Raw genomic sequence first — 19,760 nt, forward strand, 5'->3', positions numbered from 1 at the left:
CTCAAGGTGATGAAGCAATAGCACATTTGTGTGCAGGCGCTGAGACATCCAACCTTAAGTGTCTCTCACCCTGTAGTTGTGACTATTGTGGGGAGAAGGGTCTTGTCACAAATTTGGTGGACAACGCTGTGCCTCTCACCGCCTTGACACTCTGAGATTTGTGATGCTACTTCCAAATGATGATTTCTGGATGCCAAAACACCCTTTAAGCATGCTCTGGAATCGCACATCGTTGCTTCAGACAATGTGGAAGGGAGCAATGGGATAGGAGCAAGTATGTGATGAAGTAGAACAGTGCTCCTCATTAGTAATGATGTGTGCCCTTGAGATGTTCGTGTTGTCTGATCATCTTGGATTTCGCAAGGGCCAAAGCTGGCTATGAGGGCACATTGGTTGTGTGTAAGAGGAGTCATCTCAAGATCAGGCAGCCAAGTGTCTGACCTGGTCATGCTCAGGTGCTCCGCCACCATATCAGGGCTAGGAGAGCTGCAGCTCAGGATCCCTAACTTAAACTGTCAAATGCCTTTGTCATTTTGGGGAGTGTACCACAACTGACTGAGTCATGTCTAAGTGCAGTCACAGCAATGGTATTTTATCAGCTGCCATGTTCCAAGTGTCATGTTTCTGTTTCACCATCAATGTAACACCATGCATGATTGTGTTGGTTCCAATGGATTCTCCTTGATGAGCCTTGCCAGATTGAAGACATGTAGCCACTAGCCCACTGAGGATCATGCAAGTGCCCTAACACCTTGTGGGGTGCTGCTGCAACTGGGATGCTGGATGGACGTGTGAAGAGGCAGCACCTTCTGATGTCTGATGCTGGGACGCCCTCCTCCAGGTAGCACCTCATCTCAGCGTAGACACGTGCCCTCGAGGCTTTCTCACCCTTCAAAACATCAGGGCAATGTGAGTGCATTGTGCAACGATGCACTGTCATCTGGAGGTTCTAGGGTGAAATTAGAAGAGAAGCTATACTGGTGGTTGTGCTGGGCCATGATGGTGGAGAGTTGTCCTGGAGGATCCTCAGTGCATCTCGTCATCCTCCTCCTGGAATCTGCTGGCATTGAGGGCCTCACGAGCACACCTGCCTCACCTGGCTCATGCAGTGGCCTCTTTGTCTGCATCCTTGACTTCCAATACTGGTCATGCTCAGGTGCTCCGCCACCATATCAGGGCTAGGAGAGCTGCAGCTCAGGATCCCTAACTTAAACTGCCAAATGCCTGAGTCATTTTAGGGAGTCATCATCCCTTTCTAGGTCCACCTCATCGGAGAGATGTGCAACTCCTCCATCTCATCATCTGCCAAATCCTCCCCTTTTGCAGTGCCAGGTTGTGTAATGCACAGCAAGCCACGATGATATGTGAGACCCTCTGGGGAGTGTACTGGAGCACTCCGCCAGATTTATTCAGGCTTCAGAATCGCATTTTCAGGATCCCTATGGTACGTTCCACCAATGTCCGGGTTGCGGCATGAGCCTCGTTATACATTTTCTCAGGAGAAGTCTGAAGCCGCCGCATGAGCGTCATCAGTCATGTCCTTTATGGGTAACCTTTGTCCCCAAGGAGCCAACCCTGCATCCTGTGTGGTCGCTTGAAGATTTTGGAGATCTGAGACGTACTCAGGATGTAGGAGTCATGGACATCTCCTGGATATCGGCACAAACAGGCATGATAAGTTCGTTATGGTCACACACCAGCTGCACATTGAGTGCATGGCAGCCTTTCTAGTTGAGATACTGGACTGCCTCTTTCCAGGGAGCTTTTGTAGCCGATGGCACCCTTCACATGCGTGAGACCAGAAATCTCAGCAAAGCCCACCAATCTTGTGTCCTGGCTTGCTTGATCTCTGTTGGCATTGACAAAATGGTGGGCCTTTGCAAAAATGGTGTCTGTGACCCCCTGAATGCATTTGGGAGATCCTGCAAAGGTCCCCAGTGGAGCCCTGGAAGGAGCCACTAGTGTAGAAGCTGAGTGTGGCAGTTACTTTCACAGCCGCTGGCAATGGATGCCCTCCAAGTGCACGTGGTGCCAAATCCTGCAGAATGTGGCAGATGTGAGTTACTAGATCCCTTGACATGCGGAGGCATCTGTGACACTGGTTCTCGCTCATCAGCAAATAACACATGTGACTTCTATACACCCTGGGTCTAGCGAGGCACCTACAAATGACGGCTCCCTGAGGATCATCCTCTGTGTCTGCAGGAGGACCTGCTGCTCCTTGGTCTTGAAAGTTCTGCTCCTCCCTTTGGTGAGCTAGGCATCTCTGTCGTATTCTTTTCATTCTTCTCTGCTGCCTATAAGCAATAATACAGGCTGCAATAACACCAGGCTCCATCTTCCTGATGGTCTTCTTACTGCACAATCAATGAGAAACATGCAAGAGTCAGCATTTGTTTCCAGGGGTCCATTTTCTGCCTGTGATTGTGGGCTCAAGGCCTTTTTACGCATGCTGGAGAGTACTGGGTCCTGAAATGATGCCCATTGTGAGGTGCGCATGAAAGTTTACCATAACACTCCCCGCCCCACCTGTCCACATGACTGACTGCCACGGTTTAGCACAAGCAACTGGATGTTTTGTTTTTAGCCCAGGCACTGGGATCATCATTATCTACACTCCAAGACTACACTGTTTGGGCTAAACATGAAGATGCATGTTCAGTGACAATAAGATTAATTTAGGGGGTCTGGGAGCTTCTCATCTGTGAGTGGTAAATGACCACAATTTCAAGGGGGTTCTCAAGCTTGTCCAATCGCCCAATAGTTCTGCAGTTCCATAATACTGTGGTGAAATTGAAGGCTGTAAACGATGGGTTAAAACTGGGGAACAATCATTGCCACTTTGAGTGTTTCTTCACTTGCCTGACTCCCTGCATGTCAATTGAATGGCTGCTAACCTATCTCAACTGTGCCTCTGTCCTCACTTTGGAACTATCATTTCAGTTGGGTGGCCCACCCTACCCCAGTCATGTGCTTTAGTGCAACCATCCCCGCTCATTGCCCCCAGTGGAGCCCTTGCCCTGCAGCCCCTTCCCTTCCCTCATTCCTGTCTTGCCCCTTCCCCAGTGAAGCCATTGCCCTGCAGCTACTTTCCTTCTCTCAATCCTGCCTTGCCCCTGTGAGACCCCCCGTAACCGATGTGATGCTGTCTGCGAAACCTTGCACTGCCCCCCATGAGTATTTGCGTGATGCAAGGTATACAAACTAATCTCGGAGTCTCAAGTGAAGTGCAGGTCACCTGTTGTGAAACACATTCTGATTGTACACCGACGTGGGCTCTTAATTCAGTGTGGGGGGATGATCCCAGCAAGCAGGTGTCATAATGAGATGATCCCAGCAAGCAGGTGTCATAATGAGATGCTGATTTATGGTAATGACATTTGCGACGTTCACCGGCGGGAAACATGGCCCGCCATTAGTGGCTGAAGCGCACAATCGCTCCCTCATTTTACATTCTCGTAAAAGTGGTTTTGGGCCTTCTTGCGAATTTTAGCTCTTGTCCCGCCGCAATTGGGAGTGGAAAATCCAGGCCTGTAACTCCTGACACAGACCAGCCAGGCACAGGAACAGTTATGCATGCACAGTCCGTCTGTGCTGCATTCATTGACACATGTGCGGTTACTGCCGCCACTGATGTCATTGGCATGCACATGGCAGCTAATGCCTGTGCTGATTTGCACCTACACTGTCCAGTGCACCGCTGGCCTGAACCCTTGCTGCATCTTTCCCAAGCCCTCACCGCCCCTCTGTCTCCTCCCTTAACCGCCCATCCAATACGTCACTGACTTGATCTTCCAGGACAAGAAAACCTTGAGCCGCCTCTATTCCGAGCTTTCTCCATTCTTCACTGTATTGACCACAATGACCTCCCAATCTCTCTCCAGATCACTTACTTGCATGCTTGGGACCTTGTCTTTAAATTCCTGCTGCTGCCCATCTGCCACTTAACACATGACATCAAATACAAAAAGAAACACTGATGGGCTCCACACAGATATGGCCTGGGAGTGAAAAATGCCCCAAACCTGCATGTTGCAGAGAATTGGGCTATTTACTCTGTCTCTTAGCACTGCTGAAGTTTAAAGTCACTGCTCAGGTGATGTAAAACTTAGAATATTCTGGTGGCTAGTAGCTTTTGAATCAGAATTTGGTCATTTGGTCAGCACAGTTCTGGGAGGGAGAGGACGGTGTCAGGGCGGATGCATCCCTCCCAGAACTGTGATAGGGTCCCCTTTGTCCTCACTTATCATCCCACCAGCCTCCGCATTCAAAGGATCATCCTCCGCCATTTCCGCCAACTCCAGCACGATGCCACCACCAAACATATCTTCCCTTCACCCCCCCCCGCGGCATTCCGCAGGGATTGTTCCCTCCGGGACACCCTGGTCCACCCCTCCATCACCCCCTACAGCTCAATCCCCTCCCACGTCACCTTCCCATGCAACCGCAGAAGGTGCAACACCTGTCCCTTTATTTCCCCTCTCCTCATCGTCCAAGGGCCCAAACACTCCTTTCAAGTAAAGCAGCATTTCACTTGCACTTCCCTCAATTTAGTCTACTGCATTCGCTGCTCCCAATGCGGTTTCCTCTACATTGGAGAGACCAAACGCAGACTGGGTGACCGCTTTGCGGAACACCTTTGGTCTGTCCACAAGCATAACCCAGACCTCCCTGTCGCTTGCCATTTCAACACTCCACCCTGCTCTCATGCCCACATGTCCATCCTTGGCCTGCTGCATTGTTCCATTGAAGCTCAACGCAAACTGGAAGAACAGCACCTCATCTTCTGACTAGGCACTTTACAGCCTTCCGGACTGAATATTGAGTTCAACAATTTTAGATCATGAACTCTCTCCTCCATCCCCACCCCCTTTCCAATCCTCCTTTTTTCCAATAATTTATATAGATTTTTCTTTTCCCACCTATTTCCATTATTTTTAAATGTATTTCCATCCATTGTTTTATCCCTACCTTTTAGCCTATTTCAATCCCTTTCCCCCACCCCCACTAGGGCTATCTGTACCTTGCTCGTCCTGCTTTCTACCCTTAATGTCGCCTATTAACACATTCCTTAGATAATATCACCACCTTCAACACCTCTTTGTCCTTTTGTCTATGACGTCTTTTGGCTATCTCCACCTATCACTGGCCCTTTATCCAGCTCTACCTGTCCCACCTAACCCCCTCTTAAACCTGCTTATCTTTCACCTCTTTTCTATTTTTCCTCTGTTGAAGAGTCATACGGACTCGAAACGTTAACTGTGTTCCTCTCCGCAGTGCTGTCAGACCTGTTGAGTTTTTCCAGGTATTTTTATTTTTGTTTTGGATTTCCAGCATCCGCAGTTTTTTGCTTTTATCTTTTTGCTATTAAATGAAATGTGGTCTATGTCTCAAACACTCCTTTTTGATAAAGCATCCCATGCGGCAACAAAAAAGATTTGCATTCATGTAGCACCTTTCATGACCACCGACGTTCTAAAGTGCTTTACAGCCAATTAAGTTACTGTTGTAATGTAAGAAATGCAGCAACCAATTTACACACAGCAAATTCCCACAGACAGCAATGTGAAATACCCAGATAATCTGTCTTTTTGAGGTGTTGATTGGTGTCTTAACCGATATTTATCTCTGTGAAAACTCCCCTGTTCTTCTTCAAAATATTGCCACCTAAGACATCACATGGGGCCACGATTTAATGATACATCAGAAAGGCCACATCTTCAACACATTGCTCCCCTAGTACTGCACTGGGAATGTCAACCTTGATTTTTGTGCTCATGTCCTGGGTGGAACTTGAACCCATAACAATCCACAACACCCAGACGAGAGTGCTACCAACTGAGCCACTACTGACATGCAAAGTCAACCGAATTCTGAAATCATACAATGGACTTGAAATCGCTTCACTTCCCTCTTTGTTTTCCTTATTATTTTCATGTATTACGTTACACTTTAAAGTTTATGTATTATTAAGGTTTGTGATGTGTCTCTTTTTCATTAGGAGGGGGTAAGGGAGAAGAAGAAAAAAGTGGTCAGAATCCTATATCTCACCCATTCTTGTGCTGGCAGTGTCTCAGCACTTATTGCATTAGGCTTCTGAATAATGCTGTCATAAATATTCAATGATTTTGCATGCTTACTGTTTTAACTTGGGTATTAATCTGTTTATTTTAAGCACCTCCATTAAAACAGCAAATCAATAAATTTGATATAAAGGCATTAAGTTCTGAAAGGTTATATCACCTGGGGACAATTCCAAATTACTATATTTAACTAAGAAATAAATGCCAGTATTAGTAAACTAATTCCCAAAAATAACCCCTCTTTACCTCCATACACTCCTGACAGTTGGTTCAAATCAAACATTTACCTGCAGGTGAAAGTGAAATTCATCAGAGATTATTTCAACGGTCTTGATTTTCTGACCAACTGCAACCAGACTAATTGGCCCTTTTGTCTTTATATGAAAACTTTTGACTGGAAGCACTTAAAGCAGGCAGGCAGTGCAAGTGTTTAAAGAAATAAGGGGATAAAGGGTAGGTAAAGAGAAGGGGGGAAACACACCAATGCTGGTATGCGCCTCTTGCCAATCCAATAAAGAAATATCCTGCAGAGACAAAAGTTTGACAAGGTGCCACACCAAAGATTACCAGCAAAATAAGAGCTCATGGTGTAGGGGGTAACATATTAGCATGGATAGATGATTGATTAGCTAACCAGAAACAGAGTAGGCATAAATGGGTCATTTTTAGGTTGGCAAGATGTGATAAGTGGAGTGCCACAGGGATCAGTGCTGGGGTCTCAACTGTTTACAATTTATATCAATGACTTAGATGAAGGGACCGAATGTATGATTGCTAAGTTTGCTGGTGACATAAAGAAAGGTGGAAAGTAAGTTGTGAAGAGGACATAAGGAGTCTGCAAAGCGACATAGTTTAAGTGAGTAGGCAAAAAATTGGCAGATGGAGTTTAATGTGGGAAAATGTGAACTTGTCCACTTTGGCAGGAAGAATAGAAAAGGAGCATATTGTTTAAATGGAGAGAGATTGCAGAACTCTGTGGTACAGCAGGATCTGGGTGTCCTGGTATGTTAATCAGAAGAAGTTAGTGTGCAGGTATAACAAGAGATTAGGAAGGCAAATAGAATGTTATCGTTTATTGCAAGGGGAATGGAATATTAAAGCAAGGATGTTTTGATACAGTTATTCAGCGTTTTGGTGAGACCACACATTTAAGAAAGGATATAAATGTGTTAGAAGCAGTTCGGAGATGGTTCACTCGACTGGTACCTGGGATGAGGTTGGGCCTGTATTCATTCGAGTTTACAAGAATGATAGGTGATCTTATTGAAACGTAAGATTATGAGGGGACTTGACAGAGTGGATGCTGAAAGGATGTTTCCCCTGTGGGAAAGACTAGAACTAGGGGACCCAGTTTAAAAATAAGAGGTCTCCCATTTAAGACAGAGATGAGGTGAAATCTTTTCTGAGTGTCATGAATCTTTCGTACTCTCTTCTCCAAAGAGCAGTGGAGGATGGGTCATTGAATAATTTTAAGGCAGGGATAGATAGATTCTTGGCTAACAAGGGAGCCAAAGGTTATCAGGGGTAGGCAGAAATTGGAGTTAAGGCCACAATCAGATCAACCATGATCTTATTGAATGGCAGAACAGGCTCGAGAGGCCGAATGACCTACTCCCGCTCTTAAATTTGTATGTTTGTATGTGCAGGGTTACAACAGAAGGCAAGGAAACAGGGGAACAGTGCAAGAGTTCCCAGGATTATCAGTGAGGCAAGCCTATTGGCCCACCCATCCAGAAACAGCCACTACATTTCCTCTTGGACCATACGTCTAATTTTTTTTCAAGCTTTTTAGAAGACACCTGATCGGGTGTCTTCTCTGGCATAGGTAAAATGTGTATTAGTATTGCCAGCAGATCACTGTTCTAAGTATAAAAAGATAAAGGCTTAGAAAGCTTCAAAAGTGCTGTTTATTATCTGAATACGCCTTCATCTTTGCTTAGGTTGGAAAAAACAACTTCAGGCCACCTCCAAAAGTTGAGTCGAGTGTGGTTAGGATAGAACCAAAGAATCCACCTCCGCCAGTGAACTTCCAGGTAAAAAATCAATTTATTTATATTTAGTCTGGGTTGCTGAGCTAGATAAAATGATGAGTAGAAGAACAATACCGATCGGGAAGGTCCCCATGAAATTACCATCAATTGTCATAAAAACTCATCTGGTTCACTAATGTCCTTTGGCGAAGGAAGTTGTCCATCGTTACCTGGCCTGGCCTACATATGACTCCAGACTCTCAGCAATGTGGTTGACTCTTAACTGCCCTCTCAGTTCAAGGGTAAATAGGGATGGGCAATTGGAGAGGATATTCCCTCCAATCCTGCAACTACCATATAGGCCAGTTGAAGAGGAGAAGCTACAATCTCCGATCACACAGCGACCACAGAGACTCAGGCTTTCTTTCAAGCATATGCAAGGGAGCCGCAATCATTCCTGAAAATGACCCAGCTCCCAGATTGATTACATTTCATTACTTTTGTACTTTTTCTTATCATAATACATTTGAATACATCCAATCGGTAACCGACACACCGGTCCCATGTTAAAACTATCCTATTGAGTACATAAACATGTGATTTTGCTGACCAATTATTCCAAAGGGTGTATACATAATTATGTTATCCAATCAAAATTAAAACATGTACGCAAAGACCTTGGTTCTCGTAACTCAAGACTGCTTGTGTTACATCAAAGCCCTCTTTGTCCATTGTATGTCTTCCCGTATCTAAGCTAAAACTATCTGCCCCTTCCCGATGTGAGAGGGGAGTACACGTAATCTATTTTATGTCCTCCTTGTGTCTTCAGCCTGACTCTTAAGGCTGTGCAATGTTCATCTGGTAATCATCAACTCTTAATATGCTTAGCAACCATGTCTGCCTGGATTTTTAAGTGTTCTTCAGTAAATTCTTAGTGTTCTCATTTAGCATTTTTAATTTTCCCCTAACAGCAATGAATGCTGGCCTCACCAGCGACACCCACATCCATGAAAGTTTAAAAAAAGGATTCCCATTCCTAAACGCTCCCTGATGCTGGAACTGTGCATCTGGTGACAGTTATGATCCTTCCCACTATCAAATAGCATGTTAACACTGTCAAAAGTTGAAATTGAACTTAGATTTTTGAATCAATGTATGAATGATTTACCTTGTACTTCATTGTTCAGGATTGATTGTTCTTGTAAGTCCTTAAGATTTCCTCATGGCTAGTTTTTTAGCTGCTTTCTTTGCTTTTGGTTCATTTGTTATCTGCCTGTTCAGTTCTGATTTTCTATTGTATTGCCTTGAGCCAAAGTATGACAGTGGTGTTACAGGGAGTATGTGTTACACTTGGAAGAAATACATTCTGTACACAACATTTAATAGATAGACAGATTAGTAGTTGGATTTATGGTTAAAGTTTTTTTCCTTATTCATGCTTGACACCTTCCCATAGTCGTATGGTTGTGATCAGGAACTCATTGTGTGGAGAATTTGGCCTGAATCTATATTTTACACCAGCATGTTGAATACTGGCATAAGCTGCGGCACTCTTCATTGGAACACGTTAACTTGCTGATGTTTTTAGAACAATGTAAATTTTTGTTTGAGCCTGAACTTGATTATTAAAAATAAATGGAATTTTCTGAACTGCCATCCCTACCCCAATATTTGGCATTCAGTTCCATAGCTAGAAAGTTATTATAATTCACATAAATGCAATTATGATAACTTCTTTGTTCTGTAAAATGTCTGATTTTTGTGACAGCTGAAGAATACATTGAATGTTGGTTTCAAAAGTACATGCTCAATGTGGAACAGTTCTGATTATATTGACATACCCCATTCGTAAATCATCAGGTCTGTCAGCATCTGTGGAGAGAGAAACAGAGTTAACGTTTTGAGTCAAATATTCAAAACAGTTCTGAAGAATAGCCAAATTCAACGCGAAACATTAACTCTGTTTCTCTCTCCACAGATGTTGTTGGACCTGCTGAAAATTTCAAGTACTTTATGTTTTTGTTTTAGATTTCCAGCATCCACATTAAACTATTTGTAAATCTTGTTTGTCTTTTCAATATTAGGAATGGGATGGTCTGGTCCGGATAGCATTTGTGAGAAAAAACAAGACTCTAGCTGCAGCTTTTAAGTAAGTACTCACAGAGACCTGCAAAACACTTGCAGTGAAATTCGCATCTTTACTGCAACAGTACCTCTTTAAATCCCAATCCCGTGCCATTTTATTTTACCCATGCCATCCCTTTCATGCCATCCTCATCCCATTCCTTTCATCCCACCCCTTCTTCCCATGGTACCCCCATTCCATACCTTCCATGCTATTACCCCATTCCTCCCACCAGCAACCCCTCACCCCCCAGGTTAGCTTTGTTGTTGGATTCCCCTTACCTTTCTCTGTTCTTTTCTCCACTAACTCCACCCCCCCCGCACCCCGTCACCAATGACTGTTGGCAGCCTCGCATGCATCACATGTTCCAGTCCTTTGCATGCTCCATGTGTCTCTTTGTGCACCAAATCCACCCAACAACCAATCAGAACAGTACAGACATTCAAAAACTGCATATTATTATTGATTAAGTATCTCATGCCACACCCTTATCTTTCACTGTTTTATCACTGCCACCATCACCACCAGCCATTGGCAGCCACAAATACACCACATGCTCCTGCTCTCCACACACCGTAAACGCCTGTGTGTGTGCCATAACAGAGACTGGCAAAACATTTGTGGTCAGAGTAGTATCTTTGTTACAATAGTGCTTTTTTAAATACATGATTTCTAGTTATTCTTTCACCAAACATTGTAACAGAATTAACACTTCTGACTCTGGCAGAAGCTATATAAAGCTGTGCATGTGTAAAAACATTGGGTTTAAAATGACACAAAAAATCAAATGCATGAATGAAGCTCACAAACCTCAAAGTTTAATTGAATGCGATTATTGAAATTGAATGAAAAAAAATTGCATGTTTTAAAATTGCAGTTAGCATCCAATTCACTGAAACACTTTGAACCCCTATCAGTTTATCATTACTCTGAAGTACTGCTACAGCTTTTTCACCCAACTGGCCAGTCAGTGCCTTCCTTATAAGATTGTTAGCTGCATGAGAGAAGATATAATAAGATAAGTCCTTTAATCCTCTGTAGTTTGCACTGTTAGACCACAAGACCATAAGACATAGGAGCAGAAGTAAGCCATTCAGCCCATCAAGTCTGCTCCACCATTCAATGAGATCATGGCTGATCTGATAATCCTTAACTCCACTTCCCTGCCTTTTCCCCATAACCTTTGATTCCCTTACTGATTAAAAATCTGCCTATCTCAGCCTTGAATATACTTAACCACCCAGCCTCTGCAGTCTTCTGTGGTAAAGAATTCCACAGATTGAGTATCCTCAGAGAAAAAATTCCTCCTCATCCCTGTTTTAAATGGGCGCCCCCTTACTCTTGAGATTATGCCCTCTAGTCCTAGACTTTCCCACAAGGGGAAACAACCTCTCAGCATCTGCCCTATCAAGCCCCCTAAGAATCTTATATGTTTCAAAAGGCTGCCTCTCATTCTTCTAAATTCCAGTGAGTACAGGCCCAACCTACTCAACCTCTCTCCATAAGAAAATCCCTCCATACCCAGGATCAACCAAGTGAACCTTCCCTGGACTGCCTCCAATACCAGTATATCTTTCCTTAGATAAGGGGACCAAAACTGTTCACAGTATTCTAGGTGTGGTCTAACTAGTGCTTTGGATAGTTTTAGCAAGACTTCCCTATTCTTATACTCCATTCCCTTTGAAATAAAGGCCAACATTCCATTTGCCTTCCCTATTACCTGTTGAACTTGTTATGTTAGCTTTTTGGGATTCATGCACAAGGACTCCCAAATGTCTCTGTGCTGCAGCCTTCTGCAGTCTTTCTCCATTTATATAATATTCAGCTCCTCTATTCTTCCTGCCAAAGTGCATAACTTCACATTTTCCCACAATATATTCCAGCTGCCAAGTTTTTGCCCATTCACTCAACCTGTCTATATCCCTCTGTAGACTCCTTGTGTTAGCCTCACCGCTTGCCTTCCCACCTATTTTTGTGTCATCCACAAACTTGGCTATAGTACATTCACTTCCCTTATCCATGTCATTAATATATATTGTAAATAATTCAGGCCCCAGCATTGATCCCTGTGGCACTTCACTAGTTACAGGTTGCCATCCCGAAAATGCCCCCCTTATTTCAACTTTGTCTTCTATTAGTTAGCCAATCCTCTATCCGTGCTAATATACTACCCCCAACACCATGGGTTCTTATCCTATTAAGTAGCCTTATGTGCGGTACCTTATGGAATGCCTTTTAGGAATCCAAATATATTACGTCTACTAGTTCCCCTTTATCTATCCTGCTTGTTACCTCTTCAAAGAATTCTAATAAATTTGTTAGGCATGATTTCCCCTTCATGAAGCCATATTGACTCTGCTTGATTAGATTATGTATTTCTATATGCTCTGCTATTACATCCTTTATAACAGACTCCAACATTTTCCCAATGACAGATGTTAAGCTAACTGGCCTATAGTTACTTGTTTTTTGTCTCCCTCCCTTTTTGAATAACGGTGTTACATTGGCCATTCTCCAACCCTCTGGGACTTTTCCAGAATCTAAGGATTCTTGGAAGATTGCTACCAGTGCATCCACTATCTCTGTAGCTACTTCTTTTAATATCCTAGGATGCAACCCATCAGGTCCAGGGGATTTAGCGGTTTTAGCCCCTAGTACTTTTTGTATTTATTTCCTCCCCCGCTTTTGCCCCTTGATTATTTAGTAGTTTTGGAATGCTATTAGTATCTTCTACCGTGAAGACTGAAGCAAAGTACTTATTCAACTCCTCTGTCATTTCCTGGTTCCCCATTATTATTTCCCCAGCTTCATTCTCTAAGGGCCCATGTTCACTTTGGCCTCTCTCTTCCCTCTTATATATTTAAAGAAGCTTTTATTGTCCGTTTTTATATTACTTGTTAGTTTACCCTCAAAGTTTATTTTCTCCCTCTTTATTATTTTGTTGGTCATCTTTTGTTGGTTTTTAAAACTTTCCCAATCCTCTGGCTTGCCACTAATCTTTGCCACATTGTCTGTTTTTTCTTTCAATTTGATACGATCCCTAACTTTCTTGGTTAACCATGGTGGCTTTATCTCCTTCCTTGAATCCTCCTTCCTCACTGGGATATATCTTTGTTGAGAGTCATGAACCATTTTCTTAAATGTCTGCCATTGTTCATCAAGCGTCTTTTCTGCTAAACTGTATCTCCAGTCCACTCGAGCCAACTCTGCCCTCATTCCATTGTGATTACCCTTATTTAATTTTAGCACAATTGTTTCCGACCCAAGTTTCTCACTCTCAAACTGAATGTTAAATTCTACCATATTATAGTCACTGTTTCCCTGCTGTTTTTTTTATGTTTTTACACTCCGTCCCTTCCTGTCACATTCTGGGTATCATTACCTAAATAGGTAATAGGTAACCCTGCAAAGCTGCTGTGTCCTTTTGCTTTGTAAGCCTCTGTATCCCCTTTCCAGGACCCTCCCCACCACTATTTAGTTTAAAGCCCTCTCTACAGCCCTAGTTATTTGGTTCGCCAGGACACAGGTCCCAGCACGGTTCAAGTGAAGTCCGTCCCACCGGAACAGCTCCCTTCTACCCCAGAACTGGTGCCAATGCCAAATGAACTGAAACTCATTCCTCCCACACCAATCTCTGAGCCATGCATTTAAGTCCTTGACTTCATTTACCCTATGCCAGTTTGCCTGTGGCTCAGGTAGCAATCCCGAGATTATTACCTTGGAGGTTCTGCTTTTTAATTTGGCTCTTAATTGTTCAAATTCTTTCAGCAGAACCTCCTTTCTAGTCCTATCAATGTCGTTGGTACCAACATGGACGATGACAACTGGATCCCTCCCCTCCCACTCCAAATTCCTCTCTAGCCCTGAGGAATGTCCTTAACCCTGGCCCCGGGCAGGCAACACAGCCTTTGGGACTCCCTTGTGTCTTTTGAATGTCCCAAAGCGCTTTGCAGAGAATTAATTATCGAGAGCAATTCTGTGAGACAGTGGCAATAATTAAATCCTGTATTTAAAGAAGTGCTAATGCAATAAAGGTATTACTCTGACCACAAACGTTTTGTGCATGGCAAGATTCCACAATCTACAATGAAGAGTTTTAAAAATTGCAGATAGCAACCACTTCCCTGAAGCAACTGTTGCATGTTCTAAGATTGGGTCCTTCTGTCTTGGATTCTAGGCATGGAACTCAGTTCTTAAACAGACTGTAGACATACTCTACTATCTGCTTAACTCTTGTTTATTGCTACTACTTCTAAATAGATTACAGAGTAGGCACGTTGCTCTTAGGCATGATTCCAACCTCTCGAGAGTCTAAATCTAACACATGACTGTCAGTGGTACGTCATCATCTCCGTCATACAGAGAATATCCCATTTGTTAACCTTTTATATTACAGTCTGGCAGAGATTAGAAGAACCACATTTACTTTTAAATACACCTTACTCCAAGTGCCTTATATCAGATGGATCAAAAAATTGTTATACTTGGTACAGTCAGTACCGAATGTTACAATAAAGTTTTAAAAATCTAATTAGCGAAGTGGTGCCATTGCACAGGAGAAGAACAAATCAACCCACCGACCAATCAGCTAAGTGCGGGCAAACAAAAACTGTGTATTATCATTATAGATATTTTAAAATCTGTTTCTGAAGGTGAAAAATGAACTTTTTGTTGGACTTTTTTTGACACAAGTGCTATACAAACACATTTCACATGTTGCATAAAACTATTTTAGTTTCATTTTTCATCTGGCTAATGTTTCCTGTTTGAAATTTCTTTTGTTCTGTCCCACAACGTACTAATGCACCGAGATTTCTCACTCATTTGGTGTATGATTATCTGTATGTAACGTTATGCTTCAAAATAATTTGGGTAAATAATAGTAAAACAGTGCCTGTCACCTTAAAAAAGGTCATGTATGTTTTTTCCATAGGTCCATTGCAGTTGAACGGTTGCTGGAAAAAAATTACAGGATACATTGTTCTTTGCATAATATTGTAAGTATAAAAGTTGTATTTTTGATTTAGCACACTATTGCCACAACCTTATGACTTTTATTTACTATAACATAATTTCTATGCTCATTTGCCCATTTACAAACCCCTTTAGTGAGATGACATAGTGAGTTAATAAGTTATCTTACCATCTCTGTGACCTGTGTTCAATCCAGTTGACATTGATAAAGGCAAAGGTCATATTTGAAACTAATCTGGAAAAGGAGAACCCAATTCCCAGTGAGCCATGTGCCAAGGGAAAAAAACACCATTTATTTAAAACAAAAAGTAATTGATTTCTAGAATAAGATAATGTGTCTTGGGCATAAACTACCTTATTTCAAGGTATTTACATGCAAAGTAACACTAACATGTCATGCTTACATTTCAAGAACTAGCTTTAAAAATTGAAGTACCACTTATTGCTCAGCTAACAATCTTTGTTTGTTAATAGCAAATTCCAGAGAACTTCAGCATTACTGAAAAGATCCAGAAAATCCTGGAAGAAACTAGTTTCAATGAAAAACGAGCCCGCACAATGGACATAGATGATTTCATGAGGTAAAGGAACGTAGCTCTGTAAAATTTCAGCTTGCTTAAGAACATGCATATGGTTTGTTATTTTCTTCCTCGCCCATCCCTTAACTCACATTTTAAACACTCAACTATGAGGTGCATGAGTCACTGTTCTTCTAGTAATGAGAATAGCAAGGTTTCAAAAAATAATTCATTAAGATTAGAACTGTCAGAACATCTCTCTATGTTCATGATACAGAATTTGACATTGGGAGCTGCTATGAACCCAGCAGCTGTTATTACTGGACAAGTCAGATCCCAGGGTGGAACCCAGCTCCATGGATTCTTTTATTTTTGTTTAGATACATGGAGGGTGGCTACTGAACAGAGTCACAGGAGTCACCTGATGAACTTTTAACAAAAGAATAAAACTAGAAAAGATTAACTATATGACAATACTCCTTCACCCATACCTATACCTTAACAGATATTTACAGATTTGTAAGGATAACAAGGTACAAAAGCTATCTTATAATATTCCCAATAAGCACACAATCCATGTAAACCAATAGGCGACCTGTGGTCGGACACTCCATACTCTAAAACCAAGGGTGGACTCGTCCCAGATTTGCATTAAGTACGGTAGTGGGTGGGTAAAACAGCGTTCTACCCGCCAGCCACGAGGGGTGGGTTTTCACGCCGTATTGTCCCAAACCTGCTGCATTACTTATGTGTTCTCAGTTTCCATGGCGGGCAGGCTCTCATTTGCCCGCTTTCCCATCGCCTCACCGCTTCATCACACCGGGCGCACACATCTCAGTGCTTCCAGCCCACGACTACTGCAGAGAAGATGTCCACGGAAGGCAAAAAGACTGCAGCATAAACAAAAAATGCTGAAAAAACTCAGCAGGTCTGACAGCATTTGTGGAGAGAAAGACAGAGTTAATGTTTCGAGTCTGTATGACTCTTCCTCAGAGCTAAAAGGAAGTAGAAATGTGGCGAAATATATACTGTTTAAGGTGGGGGGGTGGCGGTGTGAGTGGAACAGGTGAAGCTGGATAGAAGGCCAGCGATAGGTGGAGGCAAAGGAGAGATTGCAAAATATGTCATAAACAAAAGGTCAAAGGGATGTTAATGGTGGTAGTACTGGCTAAAGGAGATGCTAATGGTGATATTAAGAGTAGAAGTCAGAATGTGATAATGGCCGGACCAGGGTAAGCACTCTGGAAAGAACAACATGAGCAAGTGACAGATAGCCCTAGTGGGAGTGGGGTAGGGGGAGGGAATGGTGGTGGGAAAAAAAATTGAAAATAGGCTAAAAGCTGGGGATAAAACAATGAATAAAAATGGAAATAAATTTTAAAAAGTAATAATAAAAATAAATGGATAAAAAATAAATAAAAATTTAAAAATAAAAATGAATATTGAGAAAAGGGGATCACAAAGGGGTGAGGATGGAGGAGAGAGTTCATGGTCTGAAGTTGTTGAACTCATTGTTGAGTCCGGGAGGCTGTAAAGTTTCTAATTGGAAGATTAGACGCTGTTCCTCCAGTTTGTGTTGAGCTTCACTGGAACATTGCAGTAGGCCAAGAACGGACATGTGGGCATGAGAGCACGGTGGTGTGTTGAAATGGCAAGGGACAAGAAGGTCTGGGCCATGCTTGCGGACAGACCGAAGGTGTTCTGCAAAGCAGTCACCCAGTCTGCGTTTGGAGAGGACTGGTCCGGCCATTATCACATTCTGCTTTCTACTCTTAATGTCACCGTTAGCACCTCCTTTAGCCAGTGCCACCACCATTAACACCCCTTTGACTTTTTGTTTATGACATCTTTTGCAATCTCTCCTTTGCCTCCACCTATCAATGGCTTTCTACCCAGCTTCACCTGTTCCACCCCCCTTAAATAGTATATATTTCACTATATTTCTACTTCCCTTTAGCTCTGAAGAAGAGTCATACAGACTTGAAACGTTAACTCTGACTTTCTTTCCACAGATGCTGTCAGACCTGCTGAGTTTTTCCAGCATTTTTTGTTTTTGTTTCAGATTTCCAGCATCCGCAGTATTTTGCCTTTAAGAATACTGCAGCCCCAGGTTTAATGACGCGTCACTGGAATGCCATTTGGGCATCGTGGAGGCGCATTGTGATGTCCTCTACCTCCGCTAATCCAGCATGGCAGGTGGTGGCAGTGGTGGTCAATGCCAATGATGCATAGAAGGGGTTGGCCATCCAATGCAAATAGAGGGTGAATGACCTCATCTGTGCAGCCAAGGTATGGCAACCATCTCATCACTCTAAACTCTTACACTCATGCAAATCACACATTCACTGGCATCTCACTCACTGCCAGCTCAAGGGTCATCACCACCCATTCTCACACACATACCCTCATACACATATACTCTCTCCTTCATCTCCTCTGGAGACTGCCTCTTCCGCCCTTACCATCTTGAGGCCACGAACACAGATCAACATGTATCAACAAATCACACACACCCCAGCACAGCTCTCGTCCTGCAGCCTCTTCCCTTGCCTGAGGCCACTTCTCCCCCTTCCCCAAGCAAGACCTTGTCCTGCAGCTGTTGAAAAGTCACCCACATATGGCTGATCTGGTAGGTAGAGACCTACCTGTGAGCCCCCCTAAAAGTGATGTGGTGCTGTCTATGAAGCCTGGCGATGATGACTGTGAGTGTTGACTGAAGCAAGGTAGGCAAACAAACCTTTAAGTCCCAAGTGAAGTGCAGCCCGCCAGGTGCATGTTGCTTATGTGCTGTTTTGAAACACGTCGGCATGTTTTCCGCTGACATGGGCGGATGATCCAGTGCTGAGGGAATGAGTCCAGTGGGCTGGTCTTATAATGATATGCTGATGTATTACAATGAGATTTCCGATGTCCAATGGTAGAAAACGCGGCCCGCCATCGATGGGCGGAGCGGACAATTGCAAACTGGTTTCACGATGTCGTGAAACCAATTTTTGGCCTTCTCGCCATATTGTCCACTTGCTACCGAACATATCCAACACCGGTGGGCATGGAAAATCCCAGTCCAAGTGACAGATGCCAACCCAAACAGATGCTATGGGTCTCTCAGCAGCTGTTCCCAGATGCTTGTCACACCATGAGCCAACCGGTCTCATTGAACCCTGCCTTTCACACGAGGGCTTACAATCTCCACTCTCGAAGAGCCCACTTTGGAATCTTCTCCCAATCCGACACTTTCTCTCAGACGTCTTCCAGGGTTTCAACTCTCCAGCCGATGTTCCTCTTCCCTGGATTGCCATGTGCATTCAAGCTTTGTCTCCCATGCACTCTGTCTCTGACTCAGCCACGCCAACAGAATACCACTGCTTCACATGCCCATAATAAAGAGCTACAGACGTTTGGCTGTCTCCTTGGATCTTCTGGTTTCTCGCATGCCTATATTGCGTTAAATCTGCATCCTGCAGCTTCTCTCTTTAAGCTTGAAGTCTTTCTTTGCTCCTTACCCCTAACTTCACTTAACAGGATCTTTTCTGTTCTTTTCCTTTGACTAGAAGGTCTTCTCGGTACCCCTCTTCTGTTCTTTGGCAAAACCTGCTTCCTGCAGCTCCCTCCTGTCCAGCTTCTCCTGGCAGCTGATTTCTTCCAGGATTTAGTTTGGGGCTTGCTATCTGTCCCTCTCCTATGCTGCTTTTGCTGACAACTGCTTCTAACTGAACTCAAACCGCTTTCGGTTTCTTTGTGTCTGTGTGGGGCCTCTCTCTGTAATCCCTTTTGCTAGGCAACAGCACAGCCCCTCTCCACCTTACCTGTCCCAACTCCCCTCCAAGAGTCACAGAACCTCACCAAAATGCAAGCACCTTCCAAACTGAAACCAAAACTTAGGCTGCACCCTTTTAATCCGCAAATACAGAAATACAAATTAAACTTAAACCCAAAGATATACCCCAACACACCCAAACACACACACAAAACCATCCCTACTTCCCATCAGAGCTCAGCAAAATGGGAATCAAATATTGCGCCACTATTCCTGGGGGTTTGGAGGATTCTCCAGAGTTTTAATTAAACATATGTTATTTTTCTCAATTTT

General features: G+C 43.3%; 1 protein-coding gene across 3 annotated transcripts in view; it reads left to right on the forward strand.

The window, feature by feature from the left end:
* Window positions 1–19,760, forward strand: part of dimt1l (DIM1 dimethyladenosine transferase 1-like (S. cerevisiae)) — a 73,882-nt gene that overhangs the window by 21,878 nt on the left and 32,244 nt on the right. For all 3 annotated transcript variants that reach the window (XM_078549153.1, XM_078549144.1, XM_078549134.1), the window contains exons 8-11: window positions 8,024–8,116; window positions 10,138–10,202; window positions 15,112–15,175; window positions 15,627–15,733. In XM_078549153.1, the coding sequence (XP_078405279.1) occupies window positions 8,024–8,116; window positions 10,138–10,202; window positions 15,112–15,175; window positions 15,627–15,733 (329 nt within the window). The remainder of the gene's footprint in view (window positions 1–8,023; window positions 8,117–10,137; window positions 10,203–15,111; window positions 15,176–15,626; window positions 15,734–19,760) is intronic.

The sequence above is a fragment of the Cetorhinus maximus genome, chromosome 1, assembly GCF_964194155.1.
Source record: "Cetorhinus maximus chromosome 1, sCetMax3.hap1.1, whole genome shotgun sequence".
Lineage (NCBI taxonomy): Eukaryota > Metazoa > Chordata > Chondrichthyes > Lamniformes > Cetorhinidae > Cetorhinus > Cetorhinus maximus.